Source organism: Telopea speciosissima, chromosome 1, assembly GCF_018873765.1.
Source record: "Telopea speciosissima isolate NSW1024214 ecotype Mountain lineage chromosome 1, Tspe_v1, whole genome shotgun sequence".
Lineage (NCBI taxonomy): Eukaryota > Viridiplantae > Streptophyta > Magnoliopsida > Proteales > Proteaceae > Telopea > Telopea speciosissima.
This window is the reverse complement of record NC_057916.1, coordinates 30044327-30067090: the sequence shown is the minus strand read 5'-3', so window position 1 is coordinate 30067090 and position 22764 is coordinate 30044327. Positions and strand designations below refer to the sequence as shown.

The 22764-nt window shown below is 40.2% G+C and overlaps 1 protein-coding gene across 2 annotated transcripts in view; it reads right to left on the bottom strand.

The window, feature by feature from the left end:
• The window catches only part of LOC122657519 (cryptochrome-1-like), a 30723-nt gene extending 9764 nt beyond the window's left edge, over positions 1–20959 (bottom strand). Inside the window, exons 1-6 of one of the 2 annotated variants that reach the window (XM_043852254.1) lie at positions 20507–20959; positions 18812–19033; positions 17758–18464; positions 16117–16795; positions 15558–15617; positions 14694–15158 (exon numbers count right to left, since the gene is read on the bottom strand). In XM_043852254.1, coding sequence (XP_043708189.1) covers positions 15601–15617; positions 16117–16795; positions 17758–18464; positions 18812–19033; positions 20507–20819 — 1938 coding nt within the window. In that variant the 5' untranslated portion in view covers positions 20820–20959 and the 3' untranslated portion in view covers positions 14694–15158; positions 15558–15600. Of the gene's footprint in view, positions 1–14693; positions 15159–15557; positions 15618–16116; positions 16796–17757; positions 18465–18811; positions 19034–20506 lie in introns of those variants that run through there. The other variant, XM_043852245.1, reaches the window with a different exon arrangement.
• Between the last annotated feature and the right edge of the window lie 1805 nt (positions 20960–22764).

Below are 22764 nucleotides of genomic sequence, written 5' to 3'. Positions count from 1 at the left end.
ACTAATCAAAAAACAAAGAAAAGAGGTCCAGAATACCTCCACGGGGGAGGTATTCTGGCCATATATCTAACACTCCCCCTCAAGTTGGAGCATATATCATGCATGCCCAACTTGACTAAGATAGGATGAAACAGCTTGCTACTCAGTCCCCTAGTGAACACATCAGCCAGTTGATCAGTAGACTTCACAAAGGGACCACAAATGAGGCCGGCCTCAAGCTTCTCCTTGATGAAATGTCGGTCAACCTCCACGTGTTTAGTACGATCATGCTGGACAGGGTTATGAGCAATGCTAATGGCTGCTTTATTGTCACAATAAAGCATCATGGGAAGATGGACAGCAACACCGATATCCTGCAATAATCCTCTAAGCCACAGAAGTTCACAAATTCCTTGGGCCATCGCATGAAACTCGGCTCCAGCACTGGACCTGGCCACAACACTCTGCTTCTTGCTACGCCATGTGACAAGGTTCCCACCAACAAAGGAACAATAACCAGAGATAGATTTCCTGTCAGGAGAACCAACCCAATCGACATCAGTATAGGCTTCAATCTTAAGGTGACCCGTGGGAGATAGAAGGATTCCCTTTCCTGGAGCAGACTTCAAATACCTCAAAATACGACAGACTACATCCATATGAGAGGAATAGGGATCATGCAGGAACTGGCTCACCAAACTCACTGCAACTGCAATGTCAGGTCGTGTGTGAGAAAGGTAGATTAATTTGCCCACTAACCGCTGATAAACACCCTTGTCAACAGGCTCACCCTCTTTCTCCCTAAGTTTTGTAGTAGCTTCCATAGGAGTATCTGAAGGATGACAGCCTAGCAGCCCTGTTTCAGTCAATAGATCAAGGATATATTTTCTTTGAGAAAGAAAGATGCCCTTTGAAGAGCGAGCAACCTCTATCCCCAGAAAATATTTCAGAGGACCAAGATCTTTGACCTCAAACTCACGGCCAAGGAGGAGCTTCAAATCCCTGATAGCATCACCATCATTACCAGTGACCACAATATCATCCACATAGACTATGAGAAGAGTTACCTTGTCACCAACTCGTCTGATAAACAAAGTGTGATCAGCATTACTCTGCCTATAACCTCGCTGAAATCATAGCCCTGTGAAATCTGCCAAACCATGCCCTAGGGATCGCTTTCAGCCCATAAAGTGCACGCTCTCGACCTACAAACCTCGCTGGTCCTGTCATCGAGAAGCCTGGTGGAATGTCCATATATACCTCCTCCTTAAGCTCCCCATGGAGGAAGGCATTCTTTACATCTAACTCGTGAAGATCCCACCCAAGATTTACAAAGACAAGATAATAGCACCCGAACAAGATTGAGCTCACGCGTGCAAAGGTTTCCTGATAGTCAACTCCATAAATTTGAGTGAACCCCTTTGCAACCGGACGTGCGTTATATCGATCCACAGAACCATCAGCCTTCTGTTTGACCACGAAGACCCATCTACATCCAACTGGTTTCTTTCCCGGAGGAAGAGTCACAAGCTCCCATGTATTATTTTCATGTAGTGCTCTCATTTCTTCCAACATTGCTGCCTTCCACTTTCCATCTGTAGATGCTTCCTGCCAAGTTTTAGGAATCGAAACAGAAGAAAAAGAAGATACAAAAGCACGAAAAGATGGAGAAAGAGAACTATAAGAAACAACCCGAGATATGGGATGTAAAGTACAAGTCCTAGTACCTTTGCGGTGAGCAATAGGTAGGTCGGAAGAAGAGGGATTACCAGGAGATGGAGGATCTGGATCTGGAGCCGGCAATTGGATGGGTATTGGTGCTAAAGTGGATTGCAACTGGTTCTGCCCCTTGTGTAGGTGAGTATGTTGGAGTTGTCAATTCTCTTCTGAAATTCACCAATAGTTCTTTGGACTGGAGTCAGCTCCCCCTGAATAGGAACATTAACAACACTATTTTCTATGGTCTCCCCCTGTAAAGGATTCCCATTAGGTGAGGGAGGAACAGCCGGAGGAGGTTGGACATCATCCAAAGGAGGTTGGGCATCGGTCAAAGGAGGCCGGGCAGCAGCCGTGGGTGCCGTCAAAGGAGGCTGGACAGCAGCCAGAGGAATCTCTAGTGGAGGAATCATAAAGGGCACATCTTCACTAGAACTCTCCCCTTGAAGAGGTGGTGAAGAATAATAAGCAAGGGTCTCATGGAAAACAACATCCATACTCACCAAGGTACGACGGGAAGGGGGATGGTAACACTTATAACCTTTCTGGGTTGGAGAATAACCCAAGAAAATACAACGGAGCCCACGAGGCTCAAGCTTGCCTGGAGATCTGGTATCCCTAGCATAACACACACACCCAAATACTTCGGGAGGGACAATAAAGGAGGAATGGCCCAAGAAATATCGAGAGGGGTACGGGAATTCGAAACCGAGAAGGGAGCCTATTGATGAGATAGGCGGCGTGAGAACCGCATCCCCCAATACCGAGAAGGAACATTCCTCGCAAACATCAAAGCCCGGGCCATTTCCAACAAGTGGCGGTTTTTTCTTTCGCCACACCATTCGGCGGGGTATCAACACAACTAGTTTGGTGAATAATGCCATGATCACCAAATATTTTTGAAATTGTGATTCATAGAACTTCGGTTCCATTATCACTTCTCAATATTTGGAGAGTAGCCTGAACCGAGTTTGAATCATCTTATGAAAATGCTGAAAACATGAGAAAACCTGATTTTTAGTGTGCAAAAGATATACCCAAGTGTTTCGAGAATGACAATCAATAAAAGAGACAAACCAGCGATGACCAGAAATAGAGGGCTTGCAACTAGGGCCCCAAACATCAGAATGTACCAAATTAAAACAAGAAGAACTCCTTTTATTTGAAATAGGATAAGTTGAACGTGTCTGTTTGGCCAGAACACAAGCCTCACAAAAAAAGTCATCCTTAGTATGTAGGGTGACCAAACTAGGAAATAAATGAGCTAAAATTCCTAAAGGGGGTGCCCTAACCGAGAGTGCCACCGGTAAAGTTCAAGAAGAGACCAAGGAGTTCGATGCAATGAGAAGGCAATGGTGGTGGAGAGAAGCGACCGTCATCAAGCGTGTGACAGTAACTATGCACTTTACCCAATCCAATCGTCTTCCCAGAGTCCAGATCCTAAAACACACAATGAGATGGGAAAAAAGTGACTTTGCAGTTAAGATCACGAGTAATACTACTAATGGAAAGAAGATTAGTAGTAAAATTAGGAATATGAAAAACAGAAGACAAGGGAAGAGAGGAAGTGCAGTTGATGAGTCCTTTTCCAGATATTGAAGAAAGGGACGCATCAGCCACTTTGACCTTATCTTTCCCAGAAGTGGGAGAATATCTGTGAAACAGACTAGAGGAACCGGTCATATGATCTGTAGCTCCAGAATCTATGATCCAAGGATGGGAAGCCACAGAAGCATAATGACCTACAACTGGAATACCTGACCAGGCAAAGTGTGAACCTGAAGGAGCTAAGGAATTGGCAATAGCTGATGTAGTAGAGGCAGCAGCAGCGGAAGTCCTGAGCATACGTAGGAGGGCCTGTAGATCATCCTGGGATAGACCAGTGTCAGTAGTAGGGGCTGCAGTAACAGTCTCAGTCTGATGGGCCTTGGTCTTTGTCTTGGCAGCCCGTTTAGCTTCAAAATCAGCCGGTTTCCCATGAAGTTTCCAGCACTTCTCTTTGGTGTGATAGGGTTTGTGACAGTGCTCACAAACAACAGTCCCTGTAGTAGAATCACCAAGAGAAGCAGTGCCACTAGGTGCAGAAGGGGCCGGGGCAGCAGCCTTGAGAGATGATCTATCAGTAATAGGAGGATGCAACATGGCAGCCCTACGGTTCTCCTCAGATGAAACCAATGCATAAGATTGTTCGAGTGTGGGAAAAGGCTTATGGCCCAACACTTGAACACGAATTGGATCATACTCCACATTCAAGCCAGCCAAAAAATCATAGACCCTGATCTTGTCCACATGCTTCTTATAGGAAGCAATATCAGCAACTATACACGGGTGGAAGTCAAAGAAGTGGTCTAATTGCTGCCACAGACTGCGTAGAGTAGCATAGTACTTCGAAACTGAAAGTTCACCTTGAGTGGTATGGAGGACCTTTTGCCTAAGTTCATATACCTGGGCATCATTGCCAAGCTGCCCGTAGGTTTCCTTGCAAGCAGCCCAAATCTGTGCAGCTGTGTCTAGAAGAAGAAAGTTATGCTGCAAATCTGTAGTCATTGAACCAATTAAGTAGGACATGAGAACACCATTATTACAAGCCACCTGTCCTGAGCAGGGCCTGGGGTAGTATGTTGAACACTAGTGCCATTAATATGGCTGGTGAGACCACGGCCAGCAATGGCAAAAGAGGCAGATCTGGACCATAAAAAGTAATTCGAGCCATCAAGTTTAATAGGATTTGGTGTGAAGCGTGGTACTCACTTGTGGTGACCATCGGTAGGTGGCTGATCCAAGTAGTCAAGAATCGAGAGAGTCACCCATACTGCCAGAAAGAAGTCCAATAATGTCTTCGTGAAGGCTGAACTAACTCCAAAAATCGGAGACAGCAGCAGTGAAGAGTCCTATATCAATAATGTCAGGGTTTTTTTGATAAAACCTGAATTGCTGAAATCGATGAGGATAATAAGGAGTCCAAAATTCTGCAGAAAAGTGGCTTCAACTGAGGTCAATTAACCCTCTATACTGGAAGAAACAGCCTGCAGAAAAATCAAGAACACTGGGCTGCAACAACTCCAAGATCGATAGGTGTTAGGGTTTTGCAAAAAACCCTGTGATAGTAGGATCGATCACAAGGAGGTCTTCAAATCTGTAGATAAGAACTGAACCAATAAAAAAGGAATCCTGCTGCAGTTTGTGGTCTTCAAAGGAAGGAGTTAATGCCTTGTAGTTGTTGTAGAAGCAAGCTCCAAAAACTGAAGATCCAATATCGCAGGCGCTTGGCAGTCCTTATCGAGCAGAATTATAGTGCATAAAAGAGGTAATGGGGGCAGCAATGGATCGTATGATCACCTCATCAGTGCTGCCCTATATGGGAATGGAGAACAAGGGAGAAGAAAGAGAGAACTAGAAGAGAAGAAGATCGAAAGAGAGAGGGAGAAGAAAACTGAAATTCGAAGGAGGGGTTTTGTCCTTAACTCGAAATCTGCTCTGATACCATGTGGACAGATTTAAAATTAGGGAAAGCTTGGATGATCTATTCATCCCAAGCACTCTTTATTTATAAGAGTAATAAAACAGTACACATCTGTATGGTAGCAATGTGGGACTAAACCACATAATACAAAACTAATAAAAAAAACAAAGAAAAGAGGTCCAGAATACCCCCACGGTATTCTGGCCATATATCTAACAGTAGCATTTATAGCCTTTCTGGGTTGGAGAATAACCCAAGAAAATACAACGGAACCCCCGAGGTTCAAGTTTGCCTGGAGATTTGGTATCTCTAGCATAACACACACAACCAAACACCTTAGGAGGCACAATAAAGGAGGAATTACCAATCAAAATATCAGAGGGGCTACGGGAGTGAAGGACCCGAGATGGTAGCCTATTGATGAGATAGGCTGCCGTGATAACCGCATCCCCCCAATATTGAGACGGGACATTCCTCGCAAACATTAATGCTCTGGCCATTTCTAACAAGTGGCGGTTTTTCTTTTCTGCCACACCATTCTGAGCAGGGGTATCAACACAACTAATCTGATGAATGATTCCATGGTCAGCCAAATATATTTGAAATTGTGATTCTTTATACCCTGTTCCATTATCACTTCTCAATATTTTGAAAGTAGCCTGGAACTGAGTTTGGACCATTTTATGAAAGTGTTTAAAGCATGAAAAAACTTGATTTTTTGTGTGCAAGAGATAGACACATGCGTTCCTAGAATGACAATCAATGAAAGATACAAACCACCGATGGCCAGAAATAGAGGGTTTACGATTAGGGCCCTAAACATCAGAATGCACTAACTGAAAACAAGAAGAACTTTTATTTGAAATAGGATAATTTGAACGTGTCTGTTTGACCAGAACACACGCCTCACAAAAAAAGTCATCCTTAGTATGTAGGGTGACCAAACTAGGAAATAAATGTGCTAAAATTCCTAAAGGGGGGTGACCTAACCTAGAGTGTCACTAGTAGAGTTCAGAAGAGACCATGGAGTTCTGGTGTAGTGGAGAAGGTAATGGTGGTGGAGAGAAGCGACCATCATCAAGCAAGTACCGCCCACCGTGCACTTTACCCAATCCAATCGTCTTCCCAGAGGCCAGATCCTGAAACACACAATGAGAAGGAAAGAAGTAACTTTGCAGTTAAGATCACGAGTAATACTACTAATGGAAAGAAGGTTAGTAGTAAAATTAGGAATGTGCAAAACAGAAGTTAATGGAAGAGAGGAAGTGCAGTTGATGATTCCCTTTCCAGAAATAGATGAAAGGGAACCATCAGCTACCTTGACCTTGTCCTTCCCAGAAGTAGGAGAATATCTATGAAACAAACTAGAGGAACCGGTCATATGATTTGTAGCCCCAGAATCTATGATCCAAGGATGGGAGGCTACAGAAGCACAACGACCTCCAAAAGGAATACCTGACCGGGCAAAGTGTGAACCTGAATCAACGGAAGAATTGGCAGTAGCACATGTAGTAGAGGCAGTAGCAACGGAAGACCTCAGCATACGTAGGAGTGCCTGTAGATCATCCTGGGATAGACCAGTGTCAATAGTAGGGGCTGTAGTAATAGTCTCAGTCTGATGAGCCTTGGTCTTTATCTTTGTCTTGGTCTTGGCAGCCCTCTTTGCTTCAAAGTCAGCTGGTTTCCCATGAAGTTTCCAACACTTCTCCTTGGTGTGATATGGTTTGTGAGAGTGCTCACAAACAATAGTCCCTGTAGTAGAATCACCAAGAGAAGCAGTGTAACTAGGTGCAGGAGTGGGAGTAGCAACAGCCTTGAGAGCAGATCTGTCAGTAATAGGAGGGTGCAACATGGCAGCCCTACGGTTCTCCTCAGATGAAACCAATGCATAAGATTGTTCAAGTATGGGAAAAGTGGCCCAACACTTGAACACGAATGGGATCATATTCCACATTCAAACCAGCTAGAAAATCATAGACCCTAATCTTATCCACATGCTTCCTATAAGAAGCAATGTCATCAATTGTAGTAGGGTGAAAATCAGAGAAGTGGTCCAACTGTTGCCATAGACTGCGGAGAGTAGCATAGTATTTGGAAACAGAAAAATCTCCCTGAGTAGTGGGAAGTACCTTCTGTCGAAGTTCATCAACTTGGGCATCATTGCCAAGCTGCCCGTAGGTTTCCTTGCAAGCATCCCAAATCTGGTCGGCAGTATTTAGAAGAAGAAAATTATGCTGTAACTCTGAAGTCATAGGGCCTATTAGGTATGACATGAGAACACCATTATTAGCAAGCCACTTAGTCTGAGCAGGGCCTTTATCACTGGGTTTCACACTAGTGCCATCAATATGGTCGGTGAGACCACGGCCAGCAATGGCAAAGGAGGCTGATCTAGACCATAGAAGGTAATTTGAGCCATCCAGTTTAATAGGGCTAGGTGGAAAACTGTGATATTCTGTCTTCTTGTTGCCATCACGATCCGAAGTAGCTGTTGAGTTGGCTGAATCACCCATACTGGCAGCAGAGAAGTCCACTAATGTCTTCAAATACTAGGCTGAATGAGCCCCTAAAAAATCAGAAACAGCAGCAAGGTAGGATCCCTATATCGATATTGGTCAGGGTTTTGAAAAAAACCCTGATTTGTTGAGATCGATGAAGGGAATAAGAAGGCACCAAACTGCAGAATTATAACCCCAACTGAAGTCAATATAGCCCTTATAATGGAGGAAATAACCCTAAAAAAAACAGATCCAATAATCAGCAGCAATCCCTAAGATCGATAGTTGTCAGGGTTTTGAAAAAAACACCTTGATGATGGTGAAATCGATCTCAAGGAGTCTTCACAAAAAAATCCAGAACTGTGGAGGCCCAAATAGCATTCGAATGACTCCTTATAAGTGGAGAAGAAGCATGCAAAAAATCAGAACTAATAGAGAGCCCAATCCCCTAGATCGACAATTGTCAGGGTTTTTGAAAAAACCCTGATTTGATGAAGATCGATCCTAGGAGGCCTTGAAACAATGCTGTAAAACTGAGATAAGAACTTGAACCAATAGGGAATACTGCCGACAGGTTGTGGTCTTCAAAAGTGGAGTTGATTCCTTGTATGAGTAGTAGAAGCAATCCCAAAAAAAAAAAACTGAAGCTCCAATTTCCGCAGGCTGCAATGGCTGGTTCTTATCGAGAAGAATTAAATATCATTCATGAGGTAATGGGGGCAGCAACTGGATCGTATGACCACCTCATCAGTGCTGCCGTATGTGACAATAGAGAACAAGGGAGAAGAGAGGGAAAGGAGAGGAGAAATCCGAGAGAGATGGAGAGAGAAAACAATATGTATATTATACAGGAGCTCTAACACGGCGGACTATCCAAATGGGGACACTGGTGGATAAATAATTTTTGGGTTTTTTACAATTATCACCCCAAAATCTTTCATATTTACTGTTACCCCCCCCCCCCCAAAAAAAAAAAACTTTGAAACAACTGTTACCCTCCCCTATTGCATACTAATAACTAACTGGCCCCCACCGTTACAGACCCGTAACGGCGGGGGTTAGTCGTGACAGTGTGTTGTTGTCACGGATTTTTTAGGATCAAAATGTCTTTTTTGGGGTGGTAATTGTAAAAAACTCCCACCCCATCACCACCGTCCCTTCTCCTCCTCCTCCTTCTCCTTCTTCTTTGAGTTGTAGAGGCAACAAGCCAGCGTCAACGCCATCGCCTGGGCTCCACACAGTTCTTCTTTGAGGTTTCTTCTTGAATCTCTAAGATCTGGAACAACTGTCTTCTGGGTTCTTTCTACAGTCATTTGTCTCAACCTGAAGACCCTTGAATCTTTGGGATCTGGAACAACAGCTTTCTGGGTTCTTCCGATTTGGAACCGAACAGAAATGCAAAAAACTCCATTTTTCTTTTCAAAAAACAAAAAACTCCATCTTCCCACCGACAATACACAGGGAGGCCGGAGGTGGGAGGAGACAATAGCTTTCTTAAAAAACAGAGGGCTTTGAAAAAAAATTCAAAACAGAGAGAATCAGTTTACAGGGGAGTGCTTCAAGGAGATGGGTTTTGGGTTGCTGGGTTGGTTCTTTATTTATTTATTTATTTCTTTATTTTTGTAAATTGATTATCTGTGGGTTTGCATACAGGAGAAGAAAGAGATTTACAGGGGATTGCTTCAAGGAGATGGTTTTTAGTTGCGGGTGGGGTTCCTTGGTTGTCTCTGGGGATGGGAAAAATTGGGACTTGAAATATCCCTAAGATCGACCATCCGGTAGAGACTCCATCACCGCCGCCCTTCGGGTATCTGGTCGTGGGCATTAGACCCATTTGAAAGCTCCAGGTCTTTGCAATGCAGCTGATGATGTTGCTTCTGTTTCTTTCTTTTTTTGAATGTTAGTCGCTTGCTATTCTTCTTCTCTGTTTTAGTCTCCGCCTTCCTTCCTTCTTTTTGCTTCTTCTTCTACTCCCATTGTTTTTTAATGTTTTAAGGAGAAGGGAAAAACAAAGTGTTGGAAAATAGTCAGAAATACAAAAAAAGGGCATAAGTGTAGCAACACGAATTTGCCATTTGCCAAAAAGAAAACAAGCAAAATCCGAAGTAGAGATGATAGGAGAGAGAGAGTCTGGACTACATATTTCCTTCAAATAATATTATCGATTGGATCTAACGTCTTCTCCGTCTTGGAGATGTGGCAAGAACTGTGCGGAGCTCAGGCGATGGCGTTGACGCTGGCTTGGTGCCTCTGCAACTCAAAGAAGAAGGAGAAGAAGAAGGAGAAGAAGGAGGAGGAGGAGGAGAAGGGACGGTGGTGATGGGGTGGGAGTTTTTTACAATTACCACCCCAAAAAGGGCATTTTGGTCTTAAAAATCCGTGACAACGGCACACTATCACGACTAACCCCAGCGATGCAGTGCAGCAGTGGGGGGGCGATTAGTTATTAATATGCAACAGGGGAGGGTAACAGTTGTTTCAAAGTTTTTGGGGGGGTAATAGTAAATATGAAAGATTTTGGGATGGTAATTGTAAAAAACCCATAATTTTTTAACACCTGCCCGCTCCCAGGGGGACTCGATACCGTGACCCCTGCCTGCTTTGATACCATGTAGAAAGGACTGAATTAGGGTAAGACTTGGATAATCAATGTGATCACCAAGCATTTCTATTTATAATCATAATGAATGAATAAAAAAGATTACAAAATCAATGTGGGACTAAAACGAAATAATAAACACAACTAAGAAAGAAGAAAGGTCCAAAATACCCCTACAGTATTCTGGACATATAACTAACAAAAGAAATGAAGGAAATAGTTAAAGTGAAAGAGCTTATTACTTTGGATGAGCCGGAAAAGGAGAATCCAATTTTTCTACAAAAGCTTGGTTTGGATTGTGAAGGAAAGGAGACAGCAATCATAGAGGAATCAATGATTCAAGGTGAAAATCAAGTTATTTGTAAGGTAGAAGATTTCCCTTTACTCCAAGAACTAGAGCCTAAATTTGAAGGTAAAGATAAGAAATCAAAGAAGTCTGCAATGACAATGAAAAGGTAATGCTTGAAGACTTTAAGACAGATGACCAACAACCAGAGGTTGCTGATATTGAGGATTGCATTACAGAGGTTGATGAAGACATGGTTAAAGCGGTAGTATCAGACGAGGTCCTGATTAAGGAAGGCTTCGAGTACACTCCGCATGAAGCAGTCACCACTCCTGATGCAATTCTTACCATCGGAGAATTTATTGAGTTTGTGATTCCACCTCACTAATTTGAAGAGAAAACTCCCAGGGTTGAAGATTTTATTCCTAATGTCCCTAAATCACCAGAGTTTTGTTTGGGAATAGTCAAAGCTGCTACTCACATGTTTCCCCCTCGTCACTGCAAAACTCGAGGTCGAGTTTTTTCAAGCCAGGAAGGATTGATGCAAATAAATCATATAATGGACTTATTTTGTTAGAAAAAATCCTTGAGTTGGATTATGTATGCGTTGGCCATTGATCCCATATGTATTCATTGTAATGGGCCTATAACATGGGTAGAGGCTAGAATTATGGGATTACTGAACTTAGTGTCTTTATTTTTTTATTTTAATTGTTATTAAGGTTAGGTTTGATTAGGATTTTATAAATCCAGCCCTGTTTTGAGTCAGTTTCCTTGTCAGTTTAGGTTATCTTATTAGTTAAGGATTGGGTTAAGCCTTTCCCTTTTAGTGTCAAAGTCTGTTTTTGAGTTTTCTAATTAAGTTTATGAGGGGTTCAGCATTGTACACGAATTTTGATTAATGACAACCTTTTGCAGCTCTTCTACTCCATTGGTGAAGATCCTTGTGTCTGATTAGGAAACCTTGTGTATGATCAAGGCTGGTTGGTTTTCAATCCTTTCAACCACTTTGTGGTGTGAAGCCCGAATGTTTCTCTTATTGCTATCTTCTTCTTCCTCTCCATTAATAAGTACTATTCTAGTTTTCTGCAACTAGTATTCTGAATCAGGGATTCATACGCAAGGGTTTTTTACATAAATTTCAACCAAGAAAAACTGGCCAATAGATCCCCTTCAAATTTTGATCAATTGTCTTCAACCTGAAGAAAGCTATTGATCAGCATTTGCTCCAGATCAGACCTACCAATCTGGAGTTATACTGAATTTCCCAGTCTGCCCTTATCTCTCAACTATTGTTCTGTGCATCACAATTCTGAGTCGATTTCTGATTTTATTAATTTGTTACTGCTGAGATTCATTGTCCATGTTCAGAATCGATTGATCTATATATTCCTCTTTTCGAAATCCTATTTTGAATGGTAAATTTACTGTTATACCATACCCCCTCCTAGTGCTACTAGGATTGACTCATAATTTCTGATCTAGTCCTTGGATCGACCTAAAAATTTCAGCAAGTGTTCTACTCTTTTTACTGAACTCGATTTGGGTTTGGTGACCATCTGAGCTCTTGATTGTGATTTATTTGATTTCACCTAAATCTGGATTTTATTCTCTGTTTTGATTCTGTTTTTGGTACTGTTTTGGTTATTCAAATTCAGTTCTACATTACCCATCCAACCAAACATTATGGGTAGGAATGCTACAATGATTCTCCCATCACTTCCCTTCTTCCCTTTCCCTGTTATTTCACCCCACTACACATGGGCCCCACATCCATAACTATCCCACCCCATATTCCCCTGCAAACAAGTAGGGCATAATTGTCCACAAATCGATCAAATGCATCTACAATTTTGCAAAAATCTCTAGGTAAGCCTCGCTAAAACATAACTTGACAAAGTTAGATCTCAAGGAATCATGCCAAGATACTGTTCTCATCGAGTAAAATAAGTGGATACACTATCAATGTTATAAAATGCTCAAGGTCCATTTGGTTAGATTGGAACCAAAGTGAAGTAAAAATCAACAAACTTTTCAACTTCAATTCCAACCAAAAATTGAAAAAGGACTCGAGTTAATTACTTTTTTATTTTTGGGGTGCGGGTTAGAAAAAGAAATGTTGCAAGGTACAAGGTTCTCGACCAGGTCGAGTTTTCCGAGATCTCGAGATCTCGCCGAGACAGTGTATTATTTTTTTTATGTTTCGGAATTATGTTTCGGTGGGCATATGGCCATAGTTGGCTCCAAAACTTTAAGGTAAGCTTGTTTTAGGCTTAATAAACGTATTTTAAGGTTCAAATTGAAAGGGGTTAAAAAAACACCCAATTTGGTTTTTGGATTTGCACCCTTGGTTGGCAGTAAAGGCCGAATCCTTAATGTACTATTGCCCATTCTACATATTGTTTGAATGATATGAGACATAATTGGCAAGTAAAACAAGTAAATTATGCACATCATATTGAATAATTATTTAAAAAATAGTTAAAGACTTAAAGTTTCTACTACAAACCACAAGATACAATGAAGTGTTCACAATGCATATTACATAGACACCCAACCTAAGTACAATGAATAATACATAAGTCATAGACACCTTACTACCCTAGTCTTCCACGTGTTAACTCCCAAGTCCCAACAATACAATACTATGACTCTATGAGTACTGAGGAGGTTGAGATTCTCGAAATATTCGAGATTTCACCAAGATATTCGGTCGAGTTTTTAGAGTTTTTTCATTTTTTTGTTTCATATAATAACTCGTCTCGAGAAGCTCAACTTTTCCGAGATCTTACCGAGATCTCAGCGAGATTTTGAACTATGGCAAGGTAAGCAACATACATGGAAAGACCTTAACCATTGTAAGAGAAAGAAATGTTTAGGTTGGATGTAAAATGTTGTATAAGGTAACCCAAAAAAGGGTGCATCCAGAGCACGCGACTCCCGCTACTGCAGGGTCTAGGGAGAGGCATATGTACGCAGCCTTAGCCCCGCTTTGCGGAGAGGCTGTTTCCTCATTCGAACCCACAACCACCAGGTTGCAATAGAGCAACCTTACCATTGCACCGAGGCCCGCCCTCGTATAAGTCAAACCAAAATTATAACAAAAAACAAAATGGAAAATTTTCAACTAATACTGACAATAATTGTATAACTTAGAAACTTACTACATATAGTCACCAAAATTTCAAATAAATTCCTTAGATTCGTGTAGAAAAGTATAGAGAATAAAAACTTTTACTTCACTATCTAACTACAATCTACAATTTTTCTAGCTTCTGTCATGATATTGATCTTTATTTCTTAAAACATTTCACTTTACAGTAATTTACATCCAATCATACAGGGCCTTGGTACATGCTGAGCAGAATTATATATTGTTGTTGCTTATCAATAAATTAATAAAACATACGGGGGAAAAGCAGCAATTATCACCATACATGATTGCATTACTAAGCATGACAGTAGTCTGCATGTGTAATGCAGTACAGTAGGGCAGAAAATATCAACTTTTATTTCTAACATTCTTTTTCCGTTCATCCTTACAGAACCATGGAATAGGTATATGCTATTTTTATGGAAAAAGGTTCTCTAAGCTGCCAGGGTGGAATGGAATCTCCCACACCCCCTACACTAGCACCTTATTGACCATTGGATGGAGGAGAAAGAATCCCATACGTTCAATTCTTTAGCCATTGCATCCTCTCTCTCCCCCGCCGTTACACTCTCCCATCTCTCTCCCTCTTCTCTTCCCCACTGTTACACTGAACAAGGAGGTGAAAGGATATAAACAATCCAAATCATTCTCGTCTTGCATAAGAGTTACTTGGGTCTGAAGAAAACAATCTTTAGCATAAATCCTTGAGTGGGAATCCTGGCACTTCTTGGCCCTCGATGACAGAATGGACACCGTCTGGTGAATGACTCTTGAGCCGTGCTTGCACAAGAGATCAGGAAAACAGGTTCATGCTTTAACAGGCTAGTGAGCAACCTCTGCTGCGATCCCAAATGTGTTTTTCTTGCAGTTCTAATTACAATATATACTACGATGAGCTGTTGCCGTTAACTGTCAGAAATGCATTCAGGAGGCAAGTTTTGACTCAAACTACGAAAATGTGGAGTCGGTTTTAAGAAGCTCTGGCATTTATTTTTAGGAAGTGATGCTTTAGACGAAGAAAGGGTTCCTAATCACTGCCAAAGAGTCCGGAGATCTGAGGATATAGTAATGAACATATCACCAGTGGTAGGGACTGTTAACAGCATAGAGAAGAAATCAGAGAACTGCAGTGGAAATTCTATTAAGTGTGGTGGTAAGAAGAAGAAGGACCTGATAAGCTCTGGCTCAAAGACAAAGAATATATGTGTTTCGAAGAAGTAGAAAGGTAAGAAGGATGCAAAAGTGGATGAATCGATAGAACATCGACATTCAATCACTAAACTGAAATGAAAGATGTGGGTTGCATTATAAAGAACATCAGGGTACACCAACAGAGATAAAACGTAGCAAGAACAATGAAACCTATGAAAAATAATATTTATGGGTATTTCAATCGAGATACCCAAACCGGTCGTTCTCCCATTCTTGATTAGATTGGAATAGAATGATGAATCTATTCTTGCCTGCAACAGATACCATTATTAGTGAATTCTTGCATGCAACAGATACAAAGCTATCACAAACCCTAGAGAGAGCTTAATTCTTCTCTCCGACGAATCCATATCCACTGAAGAAAAAACAGAACCAAGCAGCAGAGGGAATTGCAGAGAGGGGGAGATGAGCAGCAAGCAGGGGAGAGTGGTGGACAGAGTGGATTAAATGGCTGAGATGTAGAGAGGGGAATCAGACAGTCAATAAGGTGGGGTCATAAGGGGCGAGGGAGATTACACCCCACCCCACCTGCTCACAGAACATTTTCTCTATTTTTATATATAACAAAGCCTAAAATGAGGAGGGGGGAGTGGAGAACTTGTTCAAGCAAGTAACTAATATTATCACATAATAGAAATACATTTACCTACCATTTCTTTTCCTCATCCCACGCTTTTAAGACTGATGCAGGCATCAAATTCCAGTTCCTCCTGCACAAAACAGAAATTACAATTCTTAAGACACAAGTGAAAAGCCTAGCACTGTTTCTCTGTTCTCAAGGCACAGCCTCCCAAGAACCAGAACCAAGTGAATGAACAGCAATCCCACAACCAAAACTGCAACACGCTTAATTAGCAATACACAGTTAGTGAGTACATATTAGAGGGCAAAAAAATTTACTATGGTTCTGCATTCTCCAAGCAATTTCAAATGTGTCAGTCTAAACAAATGATACTCTAAGGGTGAAGTAAAGCAGCCATGCTACATATCTATTCTATACGAATAGCAGTACCACAGAAATAATCCATAGAACCAATTTTAAATATAATATTGAACCAGAATTAGAGACATCAACCGGTTGAAAGTCTGTTAAAAAATCTCCCACCCCTTGTGAACTCCGTCCAAAAGGGGTTGGAGTTTGATTGGGCAGGCAGGTTGAGGTTTAATAACAGCGTTCACAAGATTGCAAATATTTCTTTACAGGATTACCTTCTTTGCTTGAAGCTTCTTCCAAGTCAAATTGTTCATGCAATGGTCGTGAAGAGGCAGGAAGTTCATGCTCATCCAAAGATTCCCTTTTCAATAATGTGGAATAAAAATGAGAAACAGAGGACTGATTTTCACTGGTGCTTCGTTTCTTAGCAGATGATTCAGCAGTAGAACATAAGTCTTCAATTGTCCTCGACATATCAGATTGATTGATGACACTTTGCAAGTTATCGTGGAGAGATTCCTCAGCTTCCCAGCATTTGGATCTCTTCCGCTCAGATGGACCATTCTTTAGATTTTGAATTGAGGGAACCCTTTGATCATGAGAAGAATTAGTACTGCAGGAAATTCTTTCTTTTAACATAATCCTTGGAATTTCCAAATTTTCAATAGCATCAGAGTTGTCAACAACAACTTCATTTGTACCATTTGACATTGTGGTCCTTGCAGCTGCTTTTGATTCCCACATCATAGATATAGCATCACTTAAGCGCTCTCTAGCAAAATCTATTTTGATAATAGGCATTGGATAGTTTAAACCCAAATCCACTCCTGCAGCTCTAAGCACTGTTCTTGGAGCATCCCAAGGATGATGAATCCACTCAGTGGGTATTCTTGCTAGCTCAGGAACCCAGCGCCTCACATATTCACCCTCTGGATCATACTTGCAGCCCTGAACCTGTGACCCAGAATAAAAGGAAACAGAGAAAATTCAATTGCTGGGAAAAAGTACTAGCTAGAGACATTCTTTTGCTAAAACATGGAATGAAAAGTCTTCCCTGCCCACAAGTGAAGTCTTTAACACCAAAATGGATGCTAACATATTTGGAGGCAACAATCAACAGTTCAACCATTCAGAAGTGTAACATCATTATGTTATCAATATCATGAGTATATAAATATAAAATGTGAGTTACAAAGCATTAAATGTTGAACAAATTAGTTTTATAAAAAAATTCATCATGTAATCACAAATCCTCTCCATAGCTCTAGGTGCTTGCCTCAATGGATAAATCATGCTTTGATGGTGCCACCATTGCACTAGTAAAGCTTATGGTTTGTTGTACCTCAGGCCAGGGTTTGAATCATGGCATTGTTACACCTCCCCAAAACTTATTTATCCAATAAAAGAAGCCATTTCTGAATTACAATTTCTTAATAAATAACATTTTCATCGCATTGTTTTTTTAAACTTTTGGCTATTCACCCAAAAAAAATATTTTCATCGCATGTATTAGTACATATCTGTAATCAATGCACCATCCAGTTCAAATGTTTGATTGGACGGTTCTAATGTTCGGCCAAACTGCAGAAGTGGAAAAACCAAGTCTACTGTGGTCCAGTCTATATAAAACAGGGCTGAAAAAGACAAGCAACTGGCATTAAGCCATAGGACTATAGAAGTATCTTATTATTCAGCAAACTAATATATCTGTAAATTTTAAGAAACAGATAAAGAGAAGAAACCACTTGCAAGAGAATACATATCATATGTGGAATTTGCCTCCAACTAATCACTGTTTTTTCCCCTCGTAAGTTCTTAAGAGTTAAAGTTTCAATTTTGAAATAGAGAGCAACATAATAGTTTGGAATGAAATTGCCTCCATTAAGAGTGCTTAAAATATGTAAAAGACGATGTACCTCTGGGCTGTCAAGACGGTTGAGCTCATGACCATCTGGTAAGCTGCCTGAGATATATTGCCAACCAAGGATGTCGTTTTCCAAGTCAGCATCCAACAAGGTGTCCCAGAAGTACTTCATCCCCCATGTCCATGGAAGCAGCAGGAACTTCACAAAGAAGCTTGAAACAATAACTCTAATCCTGTTGTGTAACCACCCCGTTGCCCAAAGCTCTCTCATTCCTGCATCCACCAATGGGTAACCAGTCCGACCCTGTCTCCAAGCCTTAAAATTTTCCTGATCAGCACGCCAAGGAAAATATCTCAAACTTCCAAGCAATGATCGCTCGTGAGTAAACGGAAAGTTGAAGCAAAGATAACGTGAATATTCTCTGAGACCAATAGCCCTGTGAAAATGTCTCACACTCTCCTCCCCATCAGAGTTGCCCTCTTTTGCCCAACAAATCTGCTTCAGCCTTGCACACTGGAAGACCTTTCTCACACTTAATTCACCAAAATGAAGATGTGGGGACAAGAGTGATGTTGAGGTCCCTTCCACCTTCTGCCTATTTATGTAGTAGTTAAGCAGATGTCGATCAACAAATTCATTGAGGGCTTTATCAGCACTCATCCAACCAGGGGACCATCCTCTTCCTAGTAAAGCATTGCTAGACTTTTCTGATTCATCTTCAAGACCCAGTTCCTCAATCGAACAGCTTTCAATTATTCCTGCTATAGAAAAATAAGAATACTTTAAGCTGAATATCCTTTGTCATGTAGTCATAACTAATTTGACCGTATTTTAGGGCACTCCATTGCAAGTCACTATATGTTTCCCATTCTGCTACCCTTTTCCGTAGATAAATGAGAATAAGCCTACAATCACACACTGTTCATAACTAGTCATGGAACAAGTATAAGGCCCAACAAGGACCTACATTCTAATCAACACAGGGTATCTCATTCTTGCATTCTCTATTTTCATTCATAATGTATCTCAAATTAACTAGAATGCATTTCTCAACCAGTCAGGATAGTAGATAGCCTTGTACTTTGGCCAAAAGTCTGTAACAGACCTGCAGGAGGTACCAATCGCCATGGAGGAAGAAGCAAGGCAGATTCAAATGGCTCATGCAAGCACTTATCCCAGTATTCATTGAAGGTTGTAAAGGCTTGGCCCTTCTCATCATGCACTTCCCATGGTTCATACAACAAATCTCCGTTAAAGCTCTGCACAGAAATTCCACACTCTACCAGCTTCTGTTTGACATCGTGATCACGGGCCAGAGAAATTGGATCTGAGACCCCAAAAAAATAAAAAATAAAACTCATGGCAAAAAAAAATTTACTTAAAACAAACACAACATCCACTGATAAACTTAAGAAGTCAATTGTGGATTTGAAATTTTTTTCTAGGTGTCCATCAGATCAACATTAATTACAGACATAAACTTAGAGCTAGTTATGTATTGATCAACAGTCAAAAAAGAAAGTTCCTGCAACAAGAAGCCATAAAAGAAGACCTACCAGTCGATTCAAATTAGATAAAGAGAACGATCGCAATGTTAGACATCACAATAGTACACTGAGTTGAACCCTCATTGAGGAAGCCATTTGGTCTGTCAAGTAGCTTAATTTAATTCTTAGTGCTGTGGTCGAATTGTTAAACATCTCAAATAATCATTCAAATCTGCTAGAGGTCCATGTGTTCAAACATCAAAATTGAAGCAAGTATTAGGCATGTATGGCACAAGTTCATAATTTATTCCACCTAGTTTTGACTTTTGAATTTATTCTTGCTTAGTCATACTTTAGCTATTTCAGGTTTCACCATCTTAGAACTCTAATTGTTGAAACACTCCTTTAGGCATTCATCTGGAACAGCCTCTCTGCGAAAACAGGGGTAAGGCTGCATACATAATGACCTTCCCAAAACCCCGCAATAGCAGGAGCCTCGTGCACTGGGAACACCCTTTTTTAACCACAGGTTACATTCTTCACAGATGCTCTACTATTCATCCTCTCAATTCTTTCTGTAGATATGTAATTCAATTAGACTGAACATTCATGGATATTGGCTAGTTCAAAATCTTTTCAGTACATTACCTCTGTTTTTAAGAGATAGAAGATGATTCAATCAATTCAATGATATAACCTTCAAGTAATGAGGAGTATGACAGCTCACAGACACTATTTGATTGCATCCTTAACTTGGATGAGGCCAACATAATTTTTCTGCTGCCATACCCGAGGGGCAATGCAGCTCATTGGCAGGAGAATGCATAAATTGGTAATAATCGCACAGCAATGATCTCTTTTCTTTAGTTCACATTTCACGGTTTATTTATTTGTTTATTTGTGGTAAGTTTGTTATGTTTTCAATTGTCAACATATCAAAAACCGGATTTTGATGGTCTACTGGGTGCTCTACTATTTTCCCTTTTGTGACTTGTACCTTTTATAGGTTGACTTGTGTTAACTTTTTCTTTTTTCATGCTTTGTCATTTCTTGGAAATAAAGATTTTGATACTTTATCACAGCTAGGAAATATGATCATCGATCCTCCACATGTTTCAAATAGGATGCAAATTGCCTGCAGATGAGAATACTCTTTAAGAGATTATAAAGTGTACCGAGGCTTTTCACACCCTACCATATACTCCTTTAGACATGAATTTAAAATCAAAGATCTGAAGAACGTCATGAAAAGTGGAACCCATCCTAGCGAATCAAGAACAGAATCAACATAATGCATAGGAATGAAAGCAAACCGTAGAGATTGTTATAGACGACTTTGGTCGCCCCAACAGCATCTATGCACTGCAAAAGGGCAGCAAAAGTGCTTTCAGCTTTGATCAACACGAGTGAGGCGCCAAGAGATCTCAAAGACTGATCCAAGTGGGCAAGGGACTGCTTCAGCCACCACCTTGATACTCGACCAGGATAGAACTGCTTTTCTTCTCCGGGACACCATATGTATACAGGAAGGACTGACCCATCCCTAGCAGCTGCAGCTAAAGCAGGATTGTCCTCAATCCTGAGATCCCTTCTGAACCAAATAATTGTCTTAGAACTGCTACCCATACCAACAAATTCACAGTTTAAGTAAGCTAAGAGTCAATTCACAGAGCCAAATCTCAATAACGCTTCCCACTGAATTTCCCCAAATCATTTGTGTAAATAATGAAAACCTCTTGGAACAGAGAAAAGCTATTATAAGACTAACTTCTCCAAGTTGGATAAGAAAGAACTGTTTGAAGAACCCAAATGACCAAAACTACTAAGTTGGATAAACCAAAGCCCCAAAAACTGATAGGCTGGTGGGTGCCCCACAATTTCACAGGGACCACCTGATTGGCTGATTGAAGCTCTACTAAACTCTCCCTAAAGCTCTGGTTTGGACTTTTGAAGGTACATGATGTTAACTTTTTTTTGTTTTTTTTTGGTAAGAAGGTATATGATGTTAACATAAACCTAAAATAAAAGTTTTTATAAAAGAGACATTACTGTACTATCTCCTCTCTCAAAGTCACATGGATTTTTTTATTTTTTATTTTTTAATTTTCTCTCTTATCTAGATCATATGGGCTAATGGGGGTGATGGATGATGATGATCTACTGGTTTTATGTGGAATATTCCCCACACTATGTTAGGAACATTCTCTTTCTTATAATCCCTTACTATTAACTTTTTTGTGCAAACTAATTATTATTAACATCCAAATATTATAAAATTTAATTATTAAATTTAACTTCATTTGGCAATCAAATAGCTTTGATTTGAAAAATAAAAGTATGTCTGAAAATATATAATTATTAAATATGCTACTATTTTATAAAATTTTCTGTTTTTTTTTTTCTTTTAACTTCTTATAATTTACTTACCTTTTATTACTTTCACCTGCAATGAAAGGAACCCTAAAAGTTTAGTAATTATGCTCCTAATAACTTTGAAAAACAGGATAGATTGTAAAAAAAAAAAAAATAAAAATAAACTTCATCAAACCCATCATATAGTTCTACTTGTGAACTTAGTTTGATTCTTCTTCTAACTAAGACTAAAAAAATAAAAAGGCAATTATTTCTAACCTTCCATAAATCCAACCATGAGCAATTAACAAGTTCTCCCTTGCTTCATCTCTTTAACTTTAATTTATTTATGAATAAAAGATCAAAAAATCATATATGCCTTCTAAGCCAATTAAGGTGGCTCAGTTTGCCTCAAGGGAAAGGCAAAATTTCTCTTTTCCTTTAGTTAACTTAATTTCCTTTTCCTAAAAAAACAGTGTGGTTTTGCTATTAAAATAGATAAAACAAATATGTTTTTTTTCTCCCAAAAAAAAAAACATTATCAATAACAATAGGTTTTATTTGGTTGCAAGGAAAATTGATGGGAAGGAAAGTGAAAAGTCGGGCGAAATGATCGCTACATCCCAATGGAAAGATGGAATTTTTTGGGGCACGGCAATCATTTCGCCCACCTTGTGTCTGGGTGTAGGGGTAGTGCATCGCATGCGTCTAGATAGCATTTTCTTTTCCTATGATAGATGTGGGAGAAAGAACGCTACCTAATCACATGAGGCATCTAATCATAAGTTGTGATGGTCCTGAATACAGAGGCCATGCAGTGCACGTGACCAGGTAACTTTCTTTTTCCCAATAAATAATATTGTTGGAGAGAGAGACAGGCCAAGCCCATGTCAATAGATTCCACACGGGACATTGGGGGTATACAAAAGCACAAAAGAGAATAAAGGCAAAAAGGAGATTATGGAACCCAAATCGGCCAAATTTCAAAGGCCTTTGCTTCAGTTTGGTCACTTTATTGTGGTAGACCATGAATATAGTTCTCGCCTTTTCGGGATCATAGTGTTTTTTTTTTTTTTGTTTGTTTGTAATCTCGGGATCATAGTTGGGAAACCAAGATTTTGCACTCTCTTTTTCAAAATTGGGAGACATGGGTGATTCCAAATTTCCAACTCCGTCGAGATTATTATTTTTTATTTTTTATTTTTATTTTTTTTAATTC